Source organism: Equus przewalskii, chromosome 6 (assembly GCF_037783145.1).
Source record: "Equus przewalskii isolate Varuska chromosome 6, EquPr2, whole genome shotgun sequence".
Classification (NCBI taxonomy): domain Eukaryota; kingdom Metazoa; phylum Chordata; class Mammalia; order Perissodactyla; family Equidae; genus Equus; species Equus przewalskii.
In genome coordinates this window covers 57,948,629-57,968,535 of record NC_091836.1, presented here as the reverse complement: position 1 = coordinate 57,968,535, position 19,907 = coordinate 57,948,629, and the positions used below count along the sequence as shown (strand labels likewise).

The window sequence follows — 19,907 nt, the reverse complement described above, 5'->3', positions numbered from 1 at the left end:
TCTACAATATACTAAAGATTCTGAGAAGTTCTGAAATAAAGGAAACTATTTAACACAATCTACACTTATTCAACTATCAGCAGAGAATTCAGAACAGCCTATTAGTTCCTAATTTTCACTTTGACCTGTTATTAGTGGCTGCCTGGAACAACCTTTAAAGCTTAACAAGAGAAGAGACACAACTGATGAGCAATTCCTACCGGGCAGATGGTGTGGGCTACTGTTGGCCCATTAAACAGTGTGGAAAACGCTGATAGAGGATAAGGCTTTGGCGCTCTCAACACTTGCCCAAGTTCCCCTTTTCATATCACACTTCTATACTTAAGAGCTAAGTAAAGGAGGAAGGGAACAGGGTAAAAATGTTATGTTAAAATGCAAGGAAGGGTAAGTCCCTATCAAGTTTTCTTGCTAACCACTCATTTTTCCACCAACATTTTAGACATCTAAATCTATCAATCCGGTGAGAGTACTGATTTAAACATCTATTTTGAAAGTGTGAGGAGACTATAAAGAGTGAAAGAGATCCTCTTCTTCCCACTCAATAATCTATGTTCTGAGAAGGAGCCAGTTTAAAAAAGATGGGCGATGGCTCACAGGGATGCGTGACAGGTCTATGAGTTTCTCCGGAAGAGCCACCTTCTCTACTGGAAGACAGATCTAAACTGCTATGGCCTCACCTGGTTTCCTCTTAAGTCTTTTGAGGAAAAGAATAAGCAACCTGAGGCAGCACGGCTACTTCCAGGACGTGAATGGAACTTAAGCCAACTGGTTCTTAACTGGGTCTTTACCTTTTGGGGTTCATGTCTACTTATGTTATGAGCATCGTACTTGGCAGAGCTAATCTGAAGTGTGTAAACAGCAGACACTAAAGTGAAAACCACTCACATAAAATAGTGCAGGCAGGTAAGAAGTAGCAAATAAGCAGGCCCAAGCAAGAAATCTATAAAAAAAAAAACCCGTAACATCTCCAGTCTCCATCTCCCTCTCTCCCTGATGAAAAACATTAATTCGCATAAGCCTCTAGGGAGGAGAGAAGCTTGCCTCTAACAAGAAAATTAAAAGTATTCAATGGTGCTCACCCAGTTTGTTCCTCAGATGTGGCAAATCATATATCCCCACAGTTCCCAGTTGCATGAACAACTGACTGACAAAATCAGTGACATCCTATGAAGAGTTTAGTTTACAATGGTAAACTGAGTCATTAAATGTTGAGATTAAGCATTATCATAAAAGAAAATGAAATAATTAGGCATGCATTAACTTCTGATTCTTTCCCCAAACTGAAACACTCTTAAAAGTAAACCCCAAGTTGTCAAAAAAAAGGACAAAATCCTGATCTTGGTGTATTGAATCTATACTAAAACAAGTAAATCTACCCCAATAACAAGTATTCTAGAAGCTAATTGTTCTATCTTAGAAATGAACCCAGAAGGCATGGTGGAAAACATGGTACAAGATTCCCACATCGTTTATGGTAGAAATACATGATTGACATTTCTGGCTATTGTGACAAGCATGAAATTTACAAGTCCCTAGCACGTAAAATGGGTAAATAAATCCTCTGGTATGAATTTCCCAACATACTGTTCTTACTTTGAATAGCAACCTGTTTTAGAAACACCCATAACAGTATTTTTTACCTTACAGTTCTACTAAGACTGGTGGACCCTCCAAAAAAACTCAATTAGAAATCAATGAAGATTGACTAGCACCAAATTTTCAGCCATAATGAGTCTAGTTTCCCGTCTATGCACTTTCTTCAGCCCTTGAGTGGCTTAATCTTCAACATAAAATCTGAGTTCCTTCTCTAATGCTCCCTTTTACGGCCTCAGAGAAAGTGAAATGAGAAACAGCAGCCTGTTCAACTTGAAGGCATTCCTGGAGCTTAGTTTGTTTCACGACTTCCTTCCTCTAGGCAAACAGAGGATGGAGTACAGAGCAGCTTTATACAGGTTCATCATAAAAAAGGAACAAAGCACATAAAAGCCTAAAGACGACGAAATAATCTCTTACCACCCATCACATAAAGTCAGGCAGAATTCAACATCCTTTGTTTTATTACATTGTGTTTTCCTATAAGAGGTTGGTTGCTTTTAATCTGCAGGTACTTATAAAGGGGTCCAAATTTGTTGGAGTGTGCCAATTATCACCAAATGGTAAACGTTATTAAAATCTGATAGTCTTAGAAAGCAGCCTGCAGATAGTATTGCACATTTTATTTTGACCACCATTGTTTTAAAAGAAAATTGCAGGTGAATGCCTCTAGGAAAGTTTCCATTGTGCCATAGTTCTAATTACTCCTTAATGTTTTATATAAGGTTTGTTTCAAATGCTTAAGGGTATCTGCTTGGGTAGGCCCTAAATGCATTTGAGTTTGTAACCCCCATAAAGTGTTCAGATAACTGAATGTCTGCAGGAAGTTGAGTAGAAAAAATGTACCTTTTAAGAACATATACCTAGTGATTCCCACCCAACTCAAACTACACAAAAACTTTGTGTCAAGAGTTATTTCCTTCCAAGCTTTCATCTATGTTGAAATCACATGCAAAAAAGATAGATTATGCCCACTCCACTCCCAATTTCTCAAGGAGTAAAAAAAAAACTAAGGGGGGGCTGGCCCCGTGGCCGAGTGGTTAAGTTCGCGCGCTCCGCTGCAGGCGGCCCAGTGTTTCGTTGGTTCGAATCCTGGGCGCGGACATGGCACTGCTCGTCAGACCACGCTGAGGCAGCGTCCCACATGCCACAACTAGAAGAATCCACAACGAAGAATACACAACTATGTACCGGGGGGCTTTGGGGAGAAAAAGGAAAAAATAAAATCTTTAAAAAAAAAAAAAACTAAGGGAAAAAAAAGCTTAGGAACCTCAAATCATGTAAAATGGTCATCTTCCGAGTGAGGCCTGAATATGGAGAATTGAATAAAGCAAGTTCCTTACAACAGGAGTGGTATCACAATTGCTTCAAAGTTGGAGTGCGGGGAGAATGATGTGGAAGCTGTCTGCTCAGTGGTGCTGCAGGAGGCTCTGGGGGAGCTGAAGGTGGGATAGGAGCCTAACAGAACACCAGGCAAGTACCACCTACTCAACAAACTAGCTGGAACAATAAGAAACAATCCAATGAAAGAGTATCTGAAGAGTGCAAAAGGAAATAAGCGGTAGGGTCTGGTATAAGTCAAGGGAGAGATCTGGAAAGCTGACTGATTTATAGAATAACAACAGCAGATGTATACAGGGCAAAACACTTCCGTAATGGTGGTAGGTTCAGTGGACTATGTTGTAGTTTATGCAAGATACTAAACTTGAATAGTAAATGCTTAAATTTTAAGAATTCTTCATTTTTAAAAACAAATCAAACAGCTGGCCCAGTGGCGTAGTGGTTAAGTTCACACACTCCACTTCCGCAGCCCAGGGTTCACAGGTTTGGATCCGAGTCACAGACCTAGCACGGCTCATCAAGGCATGCTGTGGCAGCGTCCCGCATAAAACAGAGGAAGACTGACATAGATGTTAGCTCAGCAACAATCTTCCTCAAGCAAAAAGGAAGATTGGCAACAGATGTTAGCTCAGGGCCAATCTTTCTCACAAAAAAATTAATTAGTTAATTAATTAATTTTCATCTGAAAGACACTTTCTAAGCCAGTAGGAAAAAGTCTCATGCACTTTATTCACTAAATAGCTTTGTTTTTTGAGTTACACACCCAGCATGGCTCCCCCAGCAGCACTGCAGGGAACACCCTGATGCTTGCAGGAAAATCTAGCTCTTTGTGTTAACATGTGTCACCCAAAGTGCCTGACTTTCCTATTATCTAAAGTCAACTGCACTCTATCATTTTTCTTACATTTTCTAAAACTCTGCTCCCCATTACTCTTTCATTTGGATTTGCTGAAAGAACATGGTGTTTTATCACTCTGTAAAATATGTTCATCTGGAAATACTTGATTATATTAAGAGACAGTTTAAAACCAAGTATCTTACGTAATTCTACTCTGCTTTTATTGAAATTATGATCCTTATCACAAGAGCTAACTACTGACCAATCAGAGTGGTTGATTTTTCAGGAGAAAAGGAAAAATGGCCTTGATAATGGTTCAGGTCAAATGGGCACTTTAAAAAAAAATACACTGAAATCAGGAGCAGCAGCAGAGCACTCTTCCTGTTTTTATCCCTAATGAGAGAATGCCACCCCGAAGCATACAATTAGGTAGGGTTCTGCCCCCCACCAGCACATATATTGACTCTTCTCACTTATGGTCGAGAACACTTGAAACCCTATTGGTACTAAAGAGGGGGTTTCTATTGAGCTGCAATTAATGTTCTGAGGCTATGGAAAAATACCAAATCTGGTTACACTGTGAGTCAAGAAGAAGTACAAGGAAGTGTTCCAATTCCTCCTTCAGCCACCAGCTCTGTCCCCACTAGATCTGGACTCCTATTACGCTGAGAGCAAACTGATGAAAAAATATTAGTGGAGAGAAATTGCCTTTGTCTATTTCAGATTATGGCTCTGGTAATTAAATGGTGACTTTATAAGTTTCCCCACCAGTTTCTCCAATTTTACAGAAGACTAAAGAGTTTTCTAAGCCAAATGGGTAAAACTATTCACTCATCTATTTATATACTACTCCTCATCTTGCAATTAAATAATTTGTTCAACTCCTATTTCTCAACCGAATTCCACTTCATGGATTCATTTTCTTTTTTTTTTTTTTCTTTTTAACAAATATGGACTAAGTGCCTATTATACGTCAAGCAAGAAAGGGGAAGGGGCAGGAGGGGAAGATGATGGGAAGGAGGAGAAAGAGGGAGGAGTGAGGACACGGGAGGGGGAGGAGGAGGGTACCTAGTAACAATTGCGTTGAATCTCTCTTTTCTTGTGCATCAATTCCATAAATAATTGTTTCTCAACTTGAAGGCAAATAAATTTGAAAGGTTTTGCAGAGTACCTGTAAGAGGTGTGCAAAGCCTTAGGCTCATAAATATGCAGACCAAAAACTATATTCAGATTGAATTACATTTACCACACATGCACTACAATTTTAAAAATTCATATAGACATTGTTATGATGTTTTTAAAAAGTACAGAGTATCTAGGGATGATATTAAAAATGCTTAATAACTGGTCAAGCATGGGCTTCAATTAATCAAATGGACTGCTGGCCCTCAAAAACCAGCATGAACAGACCAGTTCCCACCAGGTGAACATGAGACCAGCCCATCCAGGTGAGTGGAGACAACTTTTTCCTCTGTCTCTTCTTTTTTCATATTAAAGAGGGGTCCTGATAGTGAAAAAAAGTCATTGGGAGTTATTATTGTAAGAAATATGGTTGGCTCAGATGTAACACCATATCCTGGTGATTAAACCACAACCCATGAGAGAAATCACAATAATTTAGAAGTTAGGCTTTTGTTAGCGCTTTGTCTTTCATCATCTTAGGCTCACTCCCCACTTTCCCACGAATCCCTATAATTGGTCAATTCTTACCAGATGTTCCCAGGTTGTAAACCCTATCCCACGAAGAAGCCTGTCTCTATTTATACTCTATTTATAATAAGAAACAGCTCGTCTCAGGCTTGTGGATTCAATTTACTTAAACCATTTAATACTCTGCTAACAGGAAAAATTCCAACTTCAGAAGGCTATCTGGCATGGACTGCAATCCGTGCTCAACTATTTTACCCTGCAGCGTGTCTGCAATTGGAAGCAATATGTTAGAACACAGCAGTCGCCCCTTATCTGCGGTTTCACTTTCCGCGGTTTCAGTTACCCATGGTCAACCTCGGCGCAAAAATATTAAATGGAAAATTGCAGAAATAATTCATAAGTTTTAAATTGCCTGCAGTTCTGCGTAGTGTGATGAAATTGGTGCCATCTTGCTCCATTCTGCCTGGGTTGTGAACCACCCTTTGTCCAGCACATCCATACTGTATATACGCTACTCACTCCTTAGTCACTTAGAAGCCATCTCGGTTATCAGATCTACTGTCGTGGTATCGCAGTGCTTGGGTTCATGTAACCCTTATTTTACTTAATAATGACCCCCAAGAGCAAGAGTAGCGATGTTGGCAAATTCTGATACGCCAAAGAGAAGCTGAAAAGAGAAGCTTCCTTTAAGTGAACAGCTGAAAGTCTGTGACTTAACAAGGAAAGAAAAAAAATTGTATGCTGAGGTTGCTAGGATCAACGGTTACTTTTATTACAGTATATTGTTATAATTATTCTAGTTTATTACTATTGTTGTTAATCTCTTACTGTGCGTAATTTATAAATTAAATGTTATCATAGGTATGCATGTATAGGAAAAAAAAACAGTATAGCATTCAGTACTACCTCGGTTTCAGGCACGGTTTCAGTCTTGGAACATATCCCCTGTGGATAAGTGGGGACTAGTGTGTAAGAATGGAAAGCAGTTCTTTACTAGTGAGAGAAGAAAACACGCTGGGCTGGCTGGGCTCCCTTTTACTTTAATTAGCCCAAGGAGTAACTCCGAAGCTCGCTCTCTTTATCTTAGTTTAAATAGCTTATTCACTTTAATATATTTAGTACATTACTTCACTGAGTCATTTAGGTTAATTTCTCAGAGCCAACAAGCAATGATAAGAAGGATAACATAATGACTCCAAGAAAAAAACATTTATAATATCCCTATCTTTCCTGCAGATTCAGTACAAAGCCAAGGGACTAAGGCAATATTGAGAAATAGAGGTGTGGTGATAAGGAAAATAAATTAAGCATTTAGTCATACTTACCAAAATGTAAATTTAAATATGGATGGATTGTACATATTCAAATATAGATCAGGTTTTATTTTTTTTTAAAACCCCTTGAAATCATTTCAAATAAAGTGACAAAATTACACCCTCTAATTTCTCTTGGAAAAAAATGGTGTCAATTCTGGTTATCTTCTTAATCAAAAATTAAATTACAAGGGTCTCCTGATTAGAAGAGGTTTCAGATATCAAATCATGGAAAATACGAATGCATTTTCCAACAAAACTAACCTTAAAAAAGGCAAACCACTTGTAGTCATTCAACACAATCTCAAAGCCTTGATTGTAAACGATGGTGAAATGGCCAGAATTGCCTAAGTCATCATACGCTGTATCCAACTTCTCAAGGTGCACCACTACTTTTTTTTCTGGTGGTCCTAGAGAAAAGAAAACGCACAAGAAAGGAAAATTATTTGGACTTCAATGGGAGCAAAAATCTCCTTCATAATTTCCATTCTTTGTAAGCTGTTGCCGTTCATGCTACTCAATTTGGGCCAATCTGCCTTATGAAGATACTAGTCTCCAGTGTGTTGCCTCCGGCCGTAGAGTCCCAGAGGGGTCTCAGGCAAGCCTGTGAAGTGAGGACTCAAAACACAGCAGGCAGAGAGACCCCAAAAAGTACAGCTCCTACCTTCCCTGAGCATCCAAACACTGAAGGAGAGAGAGGGGATGCTAAAAATGACAGGCGGAAATGGGAAGACAAAATGGTAGTCAAAAAGTGGAAATCTAAAAATATAAAAAGACCTGCTATCAGATGATAAGGACAAAGGAAATGATCTCTTCAGAGTAGAAACGGCGTATCTTTCTCCTCAATTGCTCTACAGTTCAGAAACTCAGAATCGGAATCCTTCCTAAGTATTTGGCAAACTCGAAGTTTCTATCCTATAAAGCTAATTTGTGCAGATAGGAACTAACCTTTTAAACTTCAGAAGATGGGGGCATCAGATCTGTGAGTGTCTTTAATTATTAGGTTAAGGTCAAAGGTATGGTCTACAAGCAGAGGCTGCCTGAAAAGGGTTCTGCTGTGTTCGTTCATGTGGAGGTTTCCACACTTTGGATAGTTTTTCCACCTTTCAGATTAATACTCTCAAATAGGAGATTGCATGTGACAGAACAGTGCAAATCCCAACCTCCCTTCTGCTTTGGACCTCCCAGTTCAACTTTTAAAAGAAAAATGGTAATAATGCCCAGGATTCCCAGACACCACACAATCATCTGGAGTCAGACAGTTAAAAAGGTCTGTTTAGTAACAGATGACCTGGCAATCTTTGTTCTGCTGACAAGGAAATTGCAGCTGAGGGCTTCACTCCTTCTGCACAAGCCACACAGTGGTAAGAGTTTGGGCAGAACAAGAGTGCCTCTTCTGACCCAAGAGTCTCTGTTTTTTCTTCTCCCTTCACTAAATTCTTTGTTCCTGGTATAGACATGTTATCTGAGGATTCATGGAATATCCCAGTGTATTCAAACATTAGATACTTATTGAGAGCCTTCCATGAGCCAGGCATCGTGGTTGGCTCTGGGCATTTCCAAATGTAATTACTGGCTGAAGAGTTACTAAAAAAAAAAAAAAAAATTTATATGCCTCCTTGCCTACATGAAACAGTGCAAAGTGGTACCAGAAATTTTCTCGGACTAGTAGCATCAACACATGTCCAAATCAAAATCGCTGGGCATAACGGCTCTTTCCCATAACCTAACAAAACGAGAAAACTTTTCCTTCTGTATTCTCGAGCATCTTTCAGCTCATTTTTCACTGGCACAATTAAAACTGCAGATGGGAGAGACTGCACAGTCTCAACTCTCTTCCAAACCAAACAAACCAAAAAACAAAAACAAAAATGAAGGGGAGGAAAGAAAAAGTTATTGAAAAAAAATGTTGAGGCCCCGGGAATAATCAAGAAAATGTGAAATGAGAAGTTCTCAGCAGCTGAACTTGGACTTCCCGGCCCTGGCGTGCGCGAGGGCACCCCAAGGGGACCCAAGTCCAGCCAAGACGTCCGGACCTCCCACTAGCCTTGACCTCCTGCATGAGCGCTCGGGGTGGCCGCTAGGGGTGAGGACGGCTCGGGGACAGAAAGGAAGGTGTCCCGGGCTAGCGAGGGAAGGGAGCGGGTCTGGGGGGCGTCGGAGGCTTACCCACAAAGGAGCAGTTGACGTCGCGTTGGGAACCGCTGCGGCCCACCTGGAAGACCCAGGTGCCCAGCAGGTCAGGGTAGGTGCAGTTGGCAGGTGTGTCGCAGCGCGCGGGGCCCACGGTGGAGAGGAGCACCAGGAAGGCGGCGAGGAACGAGCCGGACCAGGGACCCATGGTGGCCGGGGCCCGGAGGGGAGGTGGGAGAGGCAGCAGAACCGGAGGGCGGCAGGCTGGGAGCAAGACGACCTGCACCTCGCGCGCCCTGAAATAGCCAGCTGGGCCGGAAACCCGCCGCGCGGCGGGGGCGGGGTCTCGGGGGGCGGGGCGTCCGGGCGCCTCCAGGCTGGGGAACCGGTGAGCTGGAGAGCTGCGGGGCTGGGGGGCGGGGGGAGGTGGAGACTGGGAGTGCTCGTTGCCCCTCACCTGGCTTTGGCCCGACCTTGAACCTGGGGAGATCCCAGGGACCGGTTCCATTGCCAAGGGACGTCTCAAAATAGGATTAAAGAGCCACAGTGGGCCCGCACGCGACCCAGACTTCGCTCCTGGAGAAGTAACGGAGAGAAAGAGAGAAATTTGGGGGGCGGGGGGGGGGGTGGTACCGCCAAAGGTCAGAGAGAGAGAGAGAGACAGACATGGTGGTGGTGAGAAACAGAAGGTGAGAAAAAGCCCAGAGAGGGAGAGATCTAACAAGTGGGTTTCCTTTTACTTGCGTTTCTTCCCCACTTAGTCCTCACCAACTCAGTTTTTTCTCCTCAAAAATTGTACTTGCTACCCCCAGCCACCCCAGCTGTTTGAGAACTGCTCTTCCTTCCGTTTTCCAAAACTTTCACTACCTTTTTTTTTTTTTTTTTTGCTTCGTTTTGTCCGGTTTCCTGTTAATGTTGTTTGCCTATTATCCACTGGAGAATTCAATTGTAGTACAAACGTACTGTTTTTGTGTATTAGTTGTTTTTTTTTTCCCCTGCAAACTTTATAGGATTTAGTTACCACACACACAGACTCGCACGAAAGCTCTTGGAGATTAGGTTGCCAAACCCTTCTCCTCTTACGGCTGAAAAACAAGAAGCCCAGAGAGAGGAATGAACTTGCCCGGGATAAGGAAGAGAACTGGTGTGAGAAAGCTGGTCTAATGAGCAGGTTCCTGGGTACTAGCCTGATCACCAATAATTATTAGTAGCACTATTTCCAGGTGCCTCCTCGCTCGGTTTAAATATCACCCTTTTCTGTGAGAGCTCCTCTCACCTTCCTGGCTGTTGCTGGAAGTTGGGGCTCCTTTCCTGCAAAGCCTGTTAGGTATCAGGCCTTGTGCCAGCGTTAGGGACGAGTGATGCACAAGACGGACCTTTGTGTGCCCCTGCCCTCTAAGGCACGTGCGTTTTGCACTCATCTCACTGGTTATGATAAATATTTGTATGTCCAGATTTTCCACCAGGTTACAAGCATTCAAAGGGAGCAAATTCACATGATTCACCTTTGTCTCCCTAGATTCTGGCTTAAAAACACTCAGAAAGTGTCCGGGGTGTTAAATGCACTTAATAACCTTTTGGTTTCCAGGCCTGAAAGCCAGTTTTGATTTGGCAAGAGTAGCTGCCCTTGAAAGCTCAGAAGTGAAAATGCTCTCTAATGTAGGCAGAAAAGACAAAGGCAAGGGTGGGGCCAACACCCTACTTCTAGGTTTTACAGCCCTTTGCTTAAAATTAACTGCTGACATCGTCTAATTACTGTTGAGAGACACTGATGGAGTAACATTGCCTTCCTAAGTTTCTGGGAAAGCATGTCATTGGTTGTTAAAACATTAAAACTTTTACTAGGTCATCAATATTGAAGAGTTGAACAGTCAAGTTGGAAATTTCCTTAATGGTTGGTTGTGATCAAAGTAGCACACTTAACTGTGAAGGAAGTTTGAAACAGTCTTTACTCAATGAATAAGTAGAAAGGGATCTTGGAGACCTCTTAGTCTAATAGATTCATTTCAATATTGGGAAATGGAGATCCTAAGATAATAGTAATTTAGTGCATGTCACATTGCCAATTAGTAAGATTCAGGAATAAACCTCAGGTAACTTCATTTTCAATTTAGTTTATTGCTACTAATCCAATAATTCCCAAAGTATTCTTTCTCAAAATAAAACACTAGACCTCTCTCCATTAGCAGAAGGAAAAATTAATTAGTGATTGTCAAACTGACCAGACCCAGTTTTATTTTTATAACAAATATTTTATAGAAACCTTTTGCTATTCTGAACTGAAATTCATGTATAAGCTACTTACACACTTAATAAAAAAGAAAAATACCAAATGTAAAAAAGAACAAAAAAAATATTTTAAATAAATTCCAAATAAAAAGACCTAAATTCCATTGTCTAAAATGCTCATGTATGAATGTACTGAAAAACAGAATGAGACGTTCAGATACCTGTTCTCTGCAATTCTATGTAAAACTATAGAATCACAATTGATAAGTAAATGAAAAGCAATAGGATATATTGGAGTATATGAGGAAGCCATTTGGTTACAAACTAATTTGACCTGACCTTGTTTTTCTAAAGTGCCTGACCTGGCCTGTTGAGCATGCATTGTACATCTGCTTTAAATATTTACAATGTCCCAACGACAAGAATGATGCCCTTAAAGATAGGGATGTATCTTCCCTCATATTGGCGTTTCCTTAAGGATAAGCATCTCTTACTAGAAACTAAGGATTAATTGCCAACCTGCTGTGCTCACCTTGAGACCACTGATTTGCTGTGCCAGCAAAGCAATCTCATGACAATTATAAAAGGGACATTCCTATCATATACGATGTATGCTCTTTGTTCCAAGATGGTATATAACCACTCTGTACACCCCACTTCTTTGGTGTCCTTTCTTCCTTGGGGAAGGAAGTCCCCAGGCTATAGTCCTCAGGCCTGGCTCATAATAAACTCACCCCAGTTTTGATTTACAGATTAATTATGGATGGTTTGCTTCAACACAATGAAAGTGACAGATACCCTTCTTCTGAGAACAGAAATTATTTCAATGAGTTATAACTCAAATACCTTATCAGGTGGTCATTCAACCACCGTACCTCAGTTGTTGATGCCAGACAACTCTTGGTCATCTTCCCAGCAGAACAAAGTACAATGCTCTGTTGATTATCTGAAAGTCGCATTCCTGAAAATTTGGTATACAGGTTTCCCCGACTATCCAAAAGTTTGCTTTATGCCACTTGCTTTTACAAAAGACCTACAGTAGCACATGTTTTCACTAACTGAAAGAAATGTGGAGAGAATTTTTGCTTTTATGGAAAAAGGTGAAAAGTGAAAATAGCATTCAGCATTTGTTTTGCACTCAGCAGTTAGACAGGCAGCGCACACCCCAGCAGTGAGAGTGGGGTCACCACTCTCCTTCCCCAGGAACTACACTCAGCATCTTGCCATCAAGTGGCCATGGCTTGGATCTGTGTCTGTGAGCATCTGTGCTTCATCTCAATTTATCTTGGTAGGTAATTTTTGGGGTATGGAAACACTCAAAAGTTTTTCCCTTATAAATTAATGGTAATTGCTTCTTCACTTTACGCCATTTTGACTTAGGAAAGGTTTCGTAGGAACCCTCTACTTTCAGATAGTGGGGAAACCTGTATCTTAGAATGAAGTGAAACACGAGCAAGTTTATATGCAAACCAGATATTGGTGCTAGGCTCATGTCATAAGTAGCTTTATAAAGAGGCAGTGTGGCTTAGCGGTAGTTCTTGATGTGTGGCTCCAGGACCAAGAGGACCGGCAGCATCCAGATCTCCTTGGAATTTGTTAGAAATGCAAATTCCTAACCCCCACCTCATACCTATTTCATCAGAAAATGTCTGGGTAGGTCCTAGCAATCTGTGTTTTAACAGTCCCCTTTCAGGAGATCCTGAAAGCTGCAGTTTGAAAATCACTGGCTGAGAGATTAACAGCAAGGGCTTGAGTCACACTGCCTGAGTGTGAAGCCCGGCCCGGCCCCTCACCAGCTGTTTGACCTTGAGGAAGTTTTCTCATCTATAAAATGTACCCTATGACTACTTCGTTTTTTTTTTTTTAAGGTGTGCTTTTTGGTGAGGAAGATTGGCCCTTTGCTAACATCTGTTGCCAATCTTCATCTCTTTTTTTTCTCCCCAAAGCCCCAGTACATAGTTGTATATCCTAGTTGTAGGTGCTTCTAGTTCTTCTGTGTGGGGCGCCACCTCAGCATGGCTTGATGAGCGGTGCTAGGTCCACGCTAAGGATCCGAACTGGTGAACCCCTGGCTACCAAAGCAGTGCGTGCAAACTTAACCACTACACCACTGGGCTGGCCCCCTTCATCTGGTTTTGAGACTACTAAGTGAGTTAATGCATATATCTGCAGAGATCTGACTACATTTGTTATTGTGTATATTTCTATTAGAAAACTATCCTTATTAATTAGACAGTTCCAAATCCTGTTCTCCATTGTAATCCCGCTGCCCTCCATAATTTCCAACACACAGTAAGTTCTCAAATATTTTTTGAATTAATGAATAATATTATGGGCATAAATATATCTATATTTCATTGTATTTGATAAAAAGCATGATTTCCATGTTCCCTACCTTGTGAATAAGTTTGAAAGCCACTGGAAACGTTCTGGAATGCATATCAAAACAGATCTTAGAAAGCTCTTAGAGGGAAAATTTGACATATCACTGTAGAATGCTATTTGGTTTTGTAGACACTTCTGTCATTGGTAGTCATAATAATACCCATAATAATCTTATTTATTTAGGACTTTACATTTTAACAAGATAATTCACTTATATTAGCTCATTTAATTATCACACAATTGTATGAAGATGTTACCTAATTTCCAGTTTATTGGAGACAAAACTGAGGTTCAGGGAATTTATTAGGGAATGATGCCTATGAAAGCGGAAGTGGACAGGAAAGAGGAATAAGAAGGGAAAGCCTATGACTGCGATGTAGTTCTGACGTCTGTGAAAGGAAGGAAGGAGGACTGGAGAGAAAGAGACTGAGGACTACAACCCTGATTTAGATTCGGCTGGTCAGTAGGGAACTCTGGTGCAATGACACCCATAGAGGAGTCTGGCTTGAGCAGAAATGGCCAGGCCCCAGGTCTATGCTGCGCTTAGTCATTGCCGTTAACTGGAAAGCTGAGGTGGACCCTGAAGTCATGACAGCTGGGGGCTGGCAGCAAAATGCACTCCTACCATCAGTTCTCTCTTGAAGAGAAATTGGAGCGGTGCACCACCATGGCAACTTCTGTTTGAAATTAGGGGTTGATCCACAAGTGCAAAAAGGACACTGGAACATTTGTTTAGGTCTTGTGATGTGCTAAGTCCTGAAGTCTGGTTCAGTACTTCTGAATCTCCTAGGCAGATGTCAAAACTCTGTCTTCTGTGACCTCATGTTCCTGCTTTCAAATTTACTGCAATGATCTGATTGACTGCCTTTTTCACTAGGATCCATGCTCCTTGATAGCAAGACTGTGTTATTTCTGTACCTTAAGGTTTTTGACAGAGTCTGGCCGATATTTACTCATTCATCCTGTCAATAAAATTTATCAAAGAAAGGAAAGTAGGTCCGGCCCGGTGGCTTCGTGGTTAAGTTCACGCACTGCACTTCAGCAGCCCAGGGTTCACAGGTTCAGATCCCAGGTGCAGATCTAGCACCGCTTGTCAAGCTGTGTTGTGGCACCATCCCACATAAAATAGAGGAAGATTGGCACAGCTGTTAGCTCAGCGATAATCATCCTCAAGCAAAAAGAGGAAAATTAGCAAAAGATGTTAGCTCAGGGCCAGTCTTTCTCATGGAAAAAAAAAAGAAAAAGAAAGGCAAGAAGGCAAGAAGATAAGCAGGAAGGAAAGAAGAAAATAATTAGCTTTCTGTGAGTGAAAACTCAGCTGCTTAGAGCTTACCCTGGATGAAATCAGTCACTTAGTAATGCTGTCCAGGTTGGTTGATTGCACTATACCAGTGTTTCTCAAACTTTTTGTTCTTAGAACCCATTGGCATTCTCATCAAGACTCCAAAGATCTTTTGTTTATGTGGATTATATCTGGCAATATTTACCCCTATTAGAAATTAAAAGTAAAAAAAAAAATAAGTATTGACCTATTTAATAATAACAATAAAAGTAACACATTTTTAAAAAATATAGCTATATTTTAAAAAAAATTAGTGAGAAAAGTAACATTGTTTTACAGTTTTGCAAACTCTTTAACGCCTGGCTTAACGGAAGAGCGCTATATTATCTTATCTGCTTCCGCATTTCATCTGTTGCGATGTGTTGTTTTAGTTGAAGAACATGAAGAAAACCCAGCATTATGCAGATATGTACTTGACAAAGGAAGAACCTTGTGAACTCCTGAAGGAGTCTCATGGACCCATGTTTCCTTAGACCACATTCTGAGAACTTCAATAGAATAATTTTCCACCTGAGATTCTTTCACTATCACCTATTTCAAAAATGTCTACTTGGTAGACAAGGTGAATAGGGACCAGCAGAGAGTATGGTTATATGAGCCCAGATACAGTTCTAAGAATGGAAAAATCACTCAGAGCGCATTCCCTACTAATTGTGGGTCACTAGTGTCATTATTGTATATCAGAGGTAGGAATATTCCAGGTTTATTCAGTTAAGAAATCAAAATAAGAGGTGGACATCCTTGAATTTGATGGAATACGAGCTTATGAATTTAGAAAAATAATAATTATGCTTTCTATTTGAATAGCTTATTATCAATGGCAGCGCACAGTCACACATTATTTCAGTCTGATAGTAATCTCTCAGGTGTTATTACTCCCATTTTACAGATAAGGAAACAGAGACTCAGAAAGGCTAAGTAACTTTTCCACTGCTAGTGAATATAGATCTGATCACCAACAAAAAGACTTCCTGTTTTAAGTTAGATTGTTAGAATGGAGTTAAGAAAGTGAAGTTTTGTCTACTTATTGATGCCGTCAGATATAAAATTAAGAGAAAGAAGGGTTTGACACGTGAACTGGACAGACGATGTGTGTTGAGGCAGCTGTGGACCTGTGAATGACTGAGATAGTCTCTACTATTTGATCCCATTCTCACTTCACTATTTCCTTCTACGCCAAGTTTTTCGTATGAAAATTTTGAGATGCATTATTTTATACTAATAGACTAGGATTATTCCATAGGCCCCACAGAGTAAGAACAACCCTAAGGAGTCAACAAATTTAATGATTTTGTCTATTTGTGTTTCTTGCTATCAACACCACTGTGGTCCAATATGCCATCATTTCTTGCTGGACAACTGCAATTACCTTCCAATTTCATCCACTTTTTCTTAAATTGAGTGTCCAAGCCAGGAACCTAAGTGTCGTCCTTGACTGTTTCTTCGCCCAGGCCCCTGATCTGATCAGCCAGTGCATCATAGTGAGTCTACCCTCACCACTGCGAGGTTTTATTTACATGTAAATCAGATCAAGTTACTCCCTATATTGCGAAGCTAAATACTTCCCAACAGGTTACCTTTTCATCATCTTTGAATAACATCCTGTAAGACCCTGCCTGATCTGCCCCACCCAGCCCTTCATTCTTCCGTTGTTCTCTGTCCCAGAAACGCTTGCCTTCTGTTTGATCCTCAAACTCTCCACATTCCTTCTCTTCCTTATGTTTGCCCTTTGCTATCTTGTCTGCCTGAAATAATTCGTCCAGTTTTTCACGTGACTGCTCATTCTCCCTGTTTATGAAATTCTCCCTGATAAATATTTCACCTCCTCAGAGAGGCCTCCTCTAGCCATGTTCTCTGAAGTGGCCTTCTCCAGCTATTCAATTTTACAGCCTGTTTATTTCTACAGACAATTAAAACAGACTATAATTATTGCATTTTCTTGTTTATTATGTATCTGCCCCACGGGAACATAAGCTCTATGAGGCTTGGGCCTTGTCTGTCTTGTTCGCCACTGTATCTCACAACATAGTAGGTGCTCAAGAAATAATTGTTAAATGTTAATTGAAACTCCTTACTCTGGAGTTTTAAGAATCAGGTTTATTAGGAGCAAATTTTCACTGGGCAAACATTTGTGTCACTAGATGACTAAATAAATTTTTACATTTCACTTTCAGAGATATTCAGTTAGCATAAGGGACCAACTTACCAGCCCCAGTGACATCTGGATTTTAAGTTCATGTACCTGTGTGGATTCGTTTGGAAGTTGACCCCGACTACTTCCTAAATATTTGACTTCCTATTCTGAAGTCCAGTATAAAGGCATGTTGGGCAATAGGAAGGCTAAGCCATGTCTCAGCATTTTATTTTTCAAAGTTTTGTGGTTTGATTTGACTTCCCTACTTTCTATAGATTATTGCTGAGAGGGAAACAGGAAGTCAAACTAGGTAACTTGGCTAATGTAGCAAAACTGTAGTCTTGGCATGACGAGAACAAAACCAGACCGGGGGACTGGTTTAAAGGTCAAGACTATCAGTTTCTCCAAGTTGAGAAAGTGTGTTCCTTTTCTAAGAATCAGATAACTTACCCAGGTAATGAGATGGGAATATTTAAAATATTTCATTTTGTTAAATAAAGTTGACTTATTTATTATTACTTATTATTTAAGTAAAAAAGATCAAGCTAATGCGTGCATTCCTCCTCTTTTTTATTTTTATTTTTTTGCATTTATTTATTTATTTTTTTTTTTTAAGATTTTATTTTTTCCTTTTTCTCCCCAAAGCCCCCGGTACATAGTTGTATATTCTTCATTGTGGGTTCTTCTAGTTGTGGTATGTGGGACGCTGCCTCAGCGTGGTTTGATGAGCAGTGCCATGTCCGCGCCCAGGATTCGAACTAACGAAACACTGGGCCTCCTGCAGCAGAGCGCGCGAACTTAACCACTCGGCCACGGGACCAGCCCCTATTTATTCAGTTTTTAATTGAAGGAGGATTGATATACAATATTATGTTTGTTACAGGTGTCAAACGTACTGATTTGACATTTATATACATTACGAAATGACCACCACAATAGGTTAGTAACCGTCTGTCACCATGCAAAGTTATTACAATATTATTGGCTATTTTCCCTGTGCTGTATATTACATCCCCATGACTTATTTATTTTACAACTGGAAGTTTGTACCTCTTGATCCCCTTCACTTATTTCCCCCATCCCCCAACCCCCTCCCCTCTGGCAACCACCAGTTTGTTCTCTGTACCTATGAGTCTGTTTTTTTTTTTTTAGTTCGTTCCATTCCTCTCCTTTTTTAAACAACTCCTAGTATATTCAGAATTTAAAAATAAATAAATAGGTCGGTAGATCTTTAAATACATAAATAAATAACTTTAGTGCAGAGACAATTAAGGTAACAGAACTCTGAGGAAAAAAACCCAAAAATGTATCATTATTTTCATTTGTTCCTACTCCTTGCCTTTTTCCCTTCTAGTTAACCATATTTAAGGTTTTATTATATGATGAGATATAAAATTCAATACATTTTACTTAAAATTACACCAAGTATAGTTTCCACTGGGCTCCAGGTTTTTTTAATCCAACCTCCCCCTTTCCTTCCCACCCACACCTGCCAAGCAAGGTAATCTCCGTGCACTCCCTGGTCTGTATACTGAATTTACCTAGCCATTTACAAACATGCGTTAGAAGCATGTGTGACCATAGGAAAGCTATTTATCTTCTCTGACTCAGTTTCCTCATCAGTAAAACTCAGATAACAATAATACCTACTTCAAAAGTCTATAACAAGGTTTTGAATGAGTTAATAGGTGAGATGCTTAGAACAATGCTGTTACAGAGTAAGCATCATAGAAGTGCCAGCTGTGTATGTATTTTGGAGTTCATTTTCATGAAATGGGAACATACTCTATACATTTCTCCTCAACCTGATTTTCATTCTTTCCGTCACTCTCATCGATCTGGTTTCCTTCTTAATGAAATTCTTTCATTCTTCAAAATACATTAGAGAGATCTCTTCACATCATGAAATTGAATTCATTTAGGGAAAATAGCTGCATGGTACTTAAGGCATGTAACAATCCATTTAACTGTTATTAAATGGGCATTTGGGTTGTTTCCAGGTATTATATCACTAGTATTTTTTGCCACTGCAGACACTGTTTCAGTAAGAATTTTTGACCATATATCCTTCCTACAGCTGCTTTATTTTCTAGGGGAAAGTGACAGGAACGAATTGCTGGGTCAAATAGACGTTGCAAGATTAAAGTCCCCAACAGGCCTAGCAAAGCCAGTAGACTTCTACCCACCCCCGCCCTACCCTCTTCCTGCAAACCTCCTTTCTTCCTTGAGTTGTTTTAAATATTTTAAATTTAAATATTTTCAGTTGTTTAAAATTGGTTGAAATATTTTAAATAATTATTTCATTTTAACTTTGTGTCTCTGAAGCACCTAAGGTCTATTTTTGTATGTAGTGTGATATAGGGGTTCAGTTATCTTTTCATTTAGCTAATCAGCACTGTATATTAAATAAACCTTATTTCATCTAAATTTAAAAACCAAATTTGAATATACTCAGTTCCCATAAATACTGGAATATTTTGTTTTGTTTTGTTATACTGATTGACTTTAAAGCAAGTTCGCTTCCTGTTCTTCTTTTTCATATTTTTCTCAGCTCTTCTCAGGTATATTTTTCCCCTCCATATGAATTTTAAGATCACTTTATTTGTGTTAAAATTTTTTCTCACTTTCAAAATTGTATGCTTTTGCTACCTTCCTCCCCTTGCATTTTTTTTTTTTAACTTACTGGAGCATTGATGGGTTTAAACTTTGAACACTATTTTCAAAGAACCAACTTTAGATATATTTATCCACCCTAATATTTTTGTTTATTTTTGAATAAGATAATTTCATCTTTTACTTGGAATAATTTTTTCTTCCTACTTTGTTTGGTTCCTTTTGTTCTTCTTTTCTTCATTTATCAACACGAGTACTTGGCTCCTCATTTTCAGTCTTTTCGTTTAATAATGCAGGTGTATTAAGCTTGCATTTTTCTTCTGAGATGGGCTTTAC

The 19,907-nt window shown here is 39.9% G+C and overlaps 1 protein-coding gene across 3 annotated transcripts in view; it reads right to left on the bottom strand.

Annotated features, from left to right (window-relative positions):
- Nucleotides 1-11,216, bottom strand: part of CTSC (cathepsin C) — a 38,311-nt gene extending 27,095 nt beyond the window's left edge. For 2 of the 3 annotated variants that reach the window (XM_008515323.2, XM_070623939.1), the window contains exons 1-3: nt 8,905-11,216; nt 7,000-7,145; nt 1,080-1,164 (exon numbers count right to left, since the gene is read on the bottom strand). In XM_008515323.2, coding sequence (XP_008513545.2) covers nt 1,080-1,164; nt 7,000-7,145; nt 8,905-9,376 — 703 coding nt within the window. In that variant the 5' untranslated portion in view covers nt 9,377-11,216. The remainder of the gene's footprint in view (nt 1-1,079; nt 1,165-6,999; nt 7,146-8,904) is intronic. The other variant, XM_008515322.2, reaches the window with a different exon arrangement.
- Nucleotides 11,217-19,907: the final 8,691 nt, after the last annotated feature.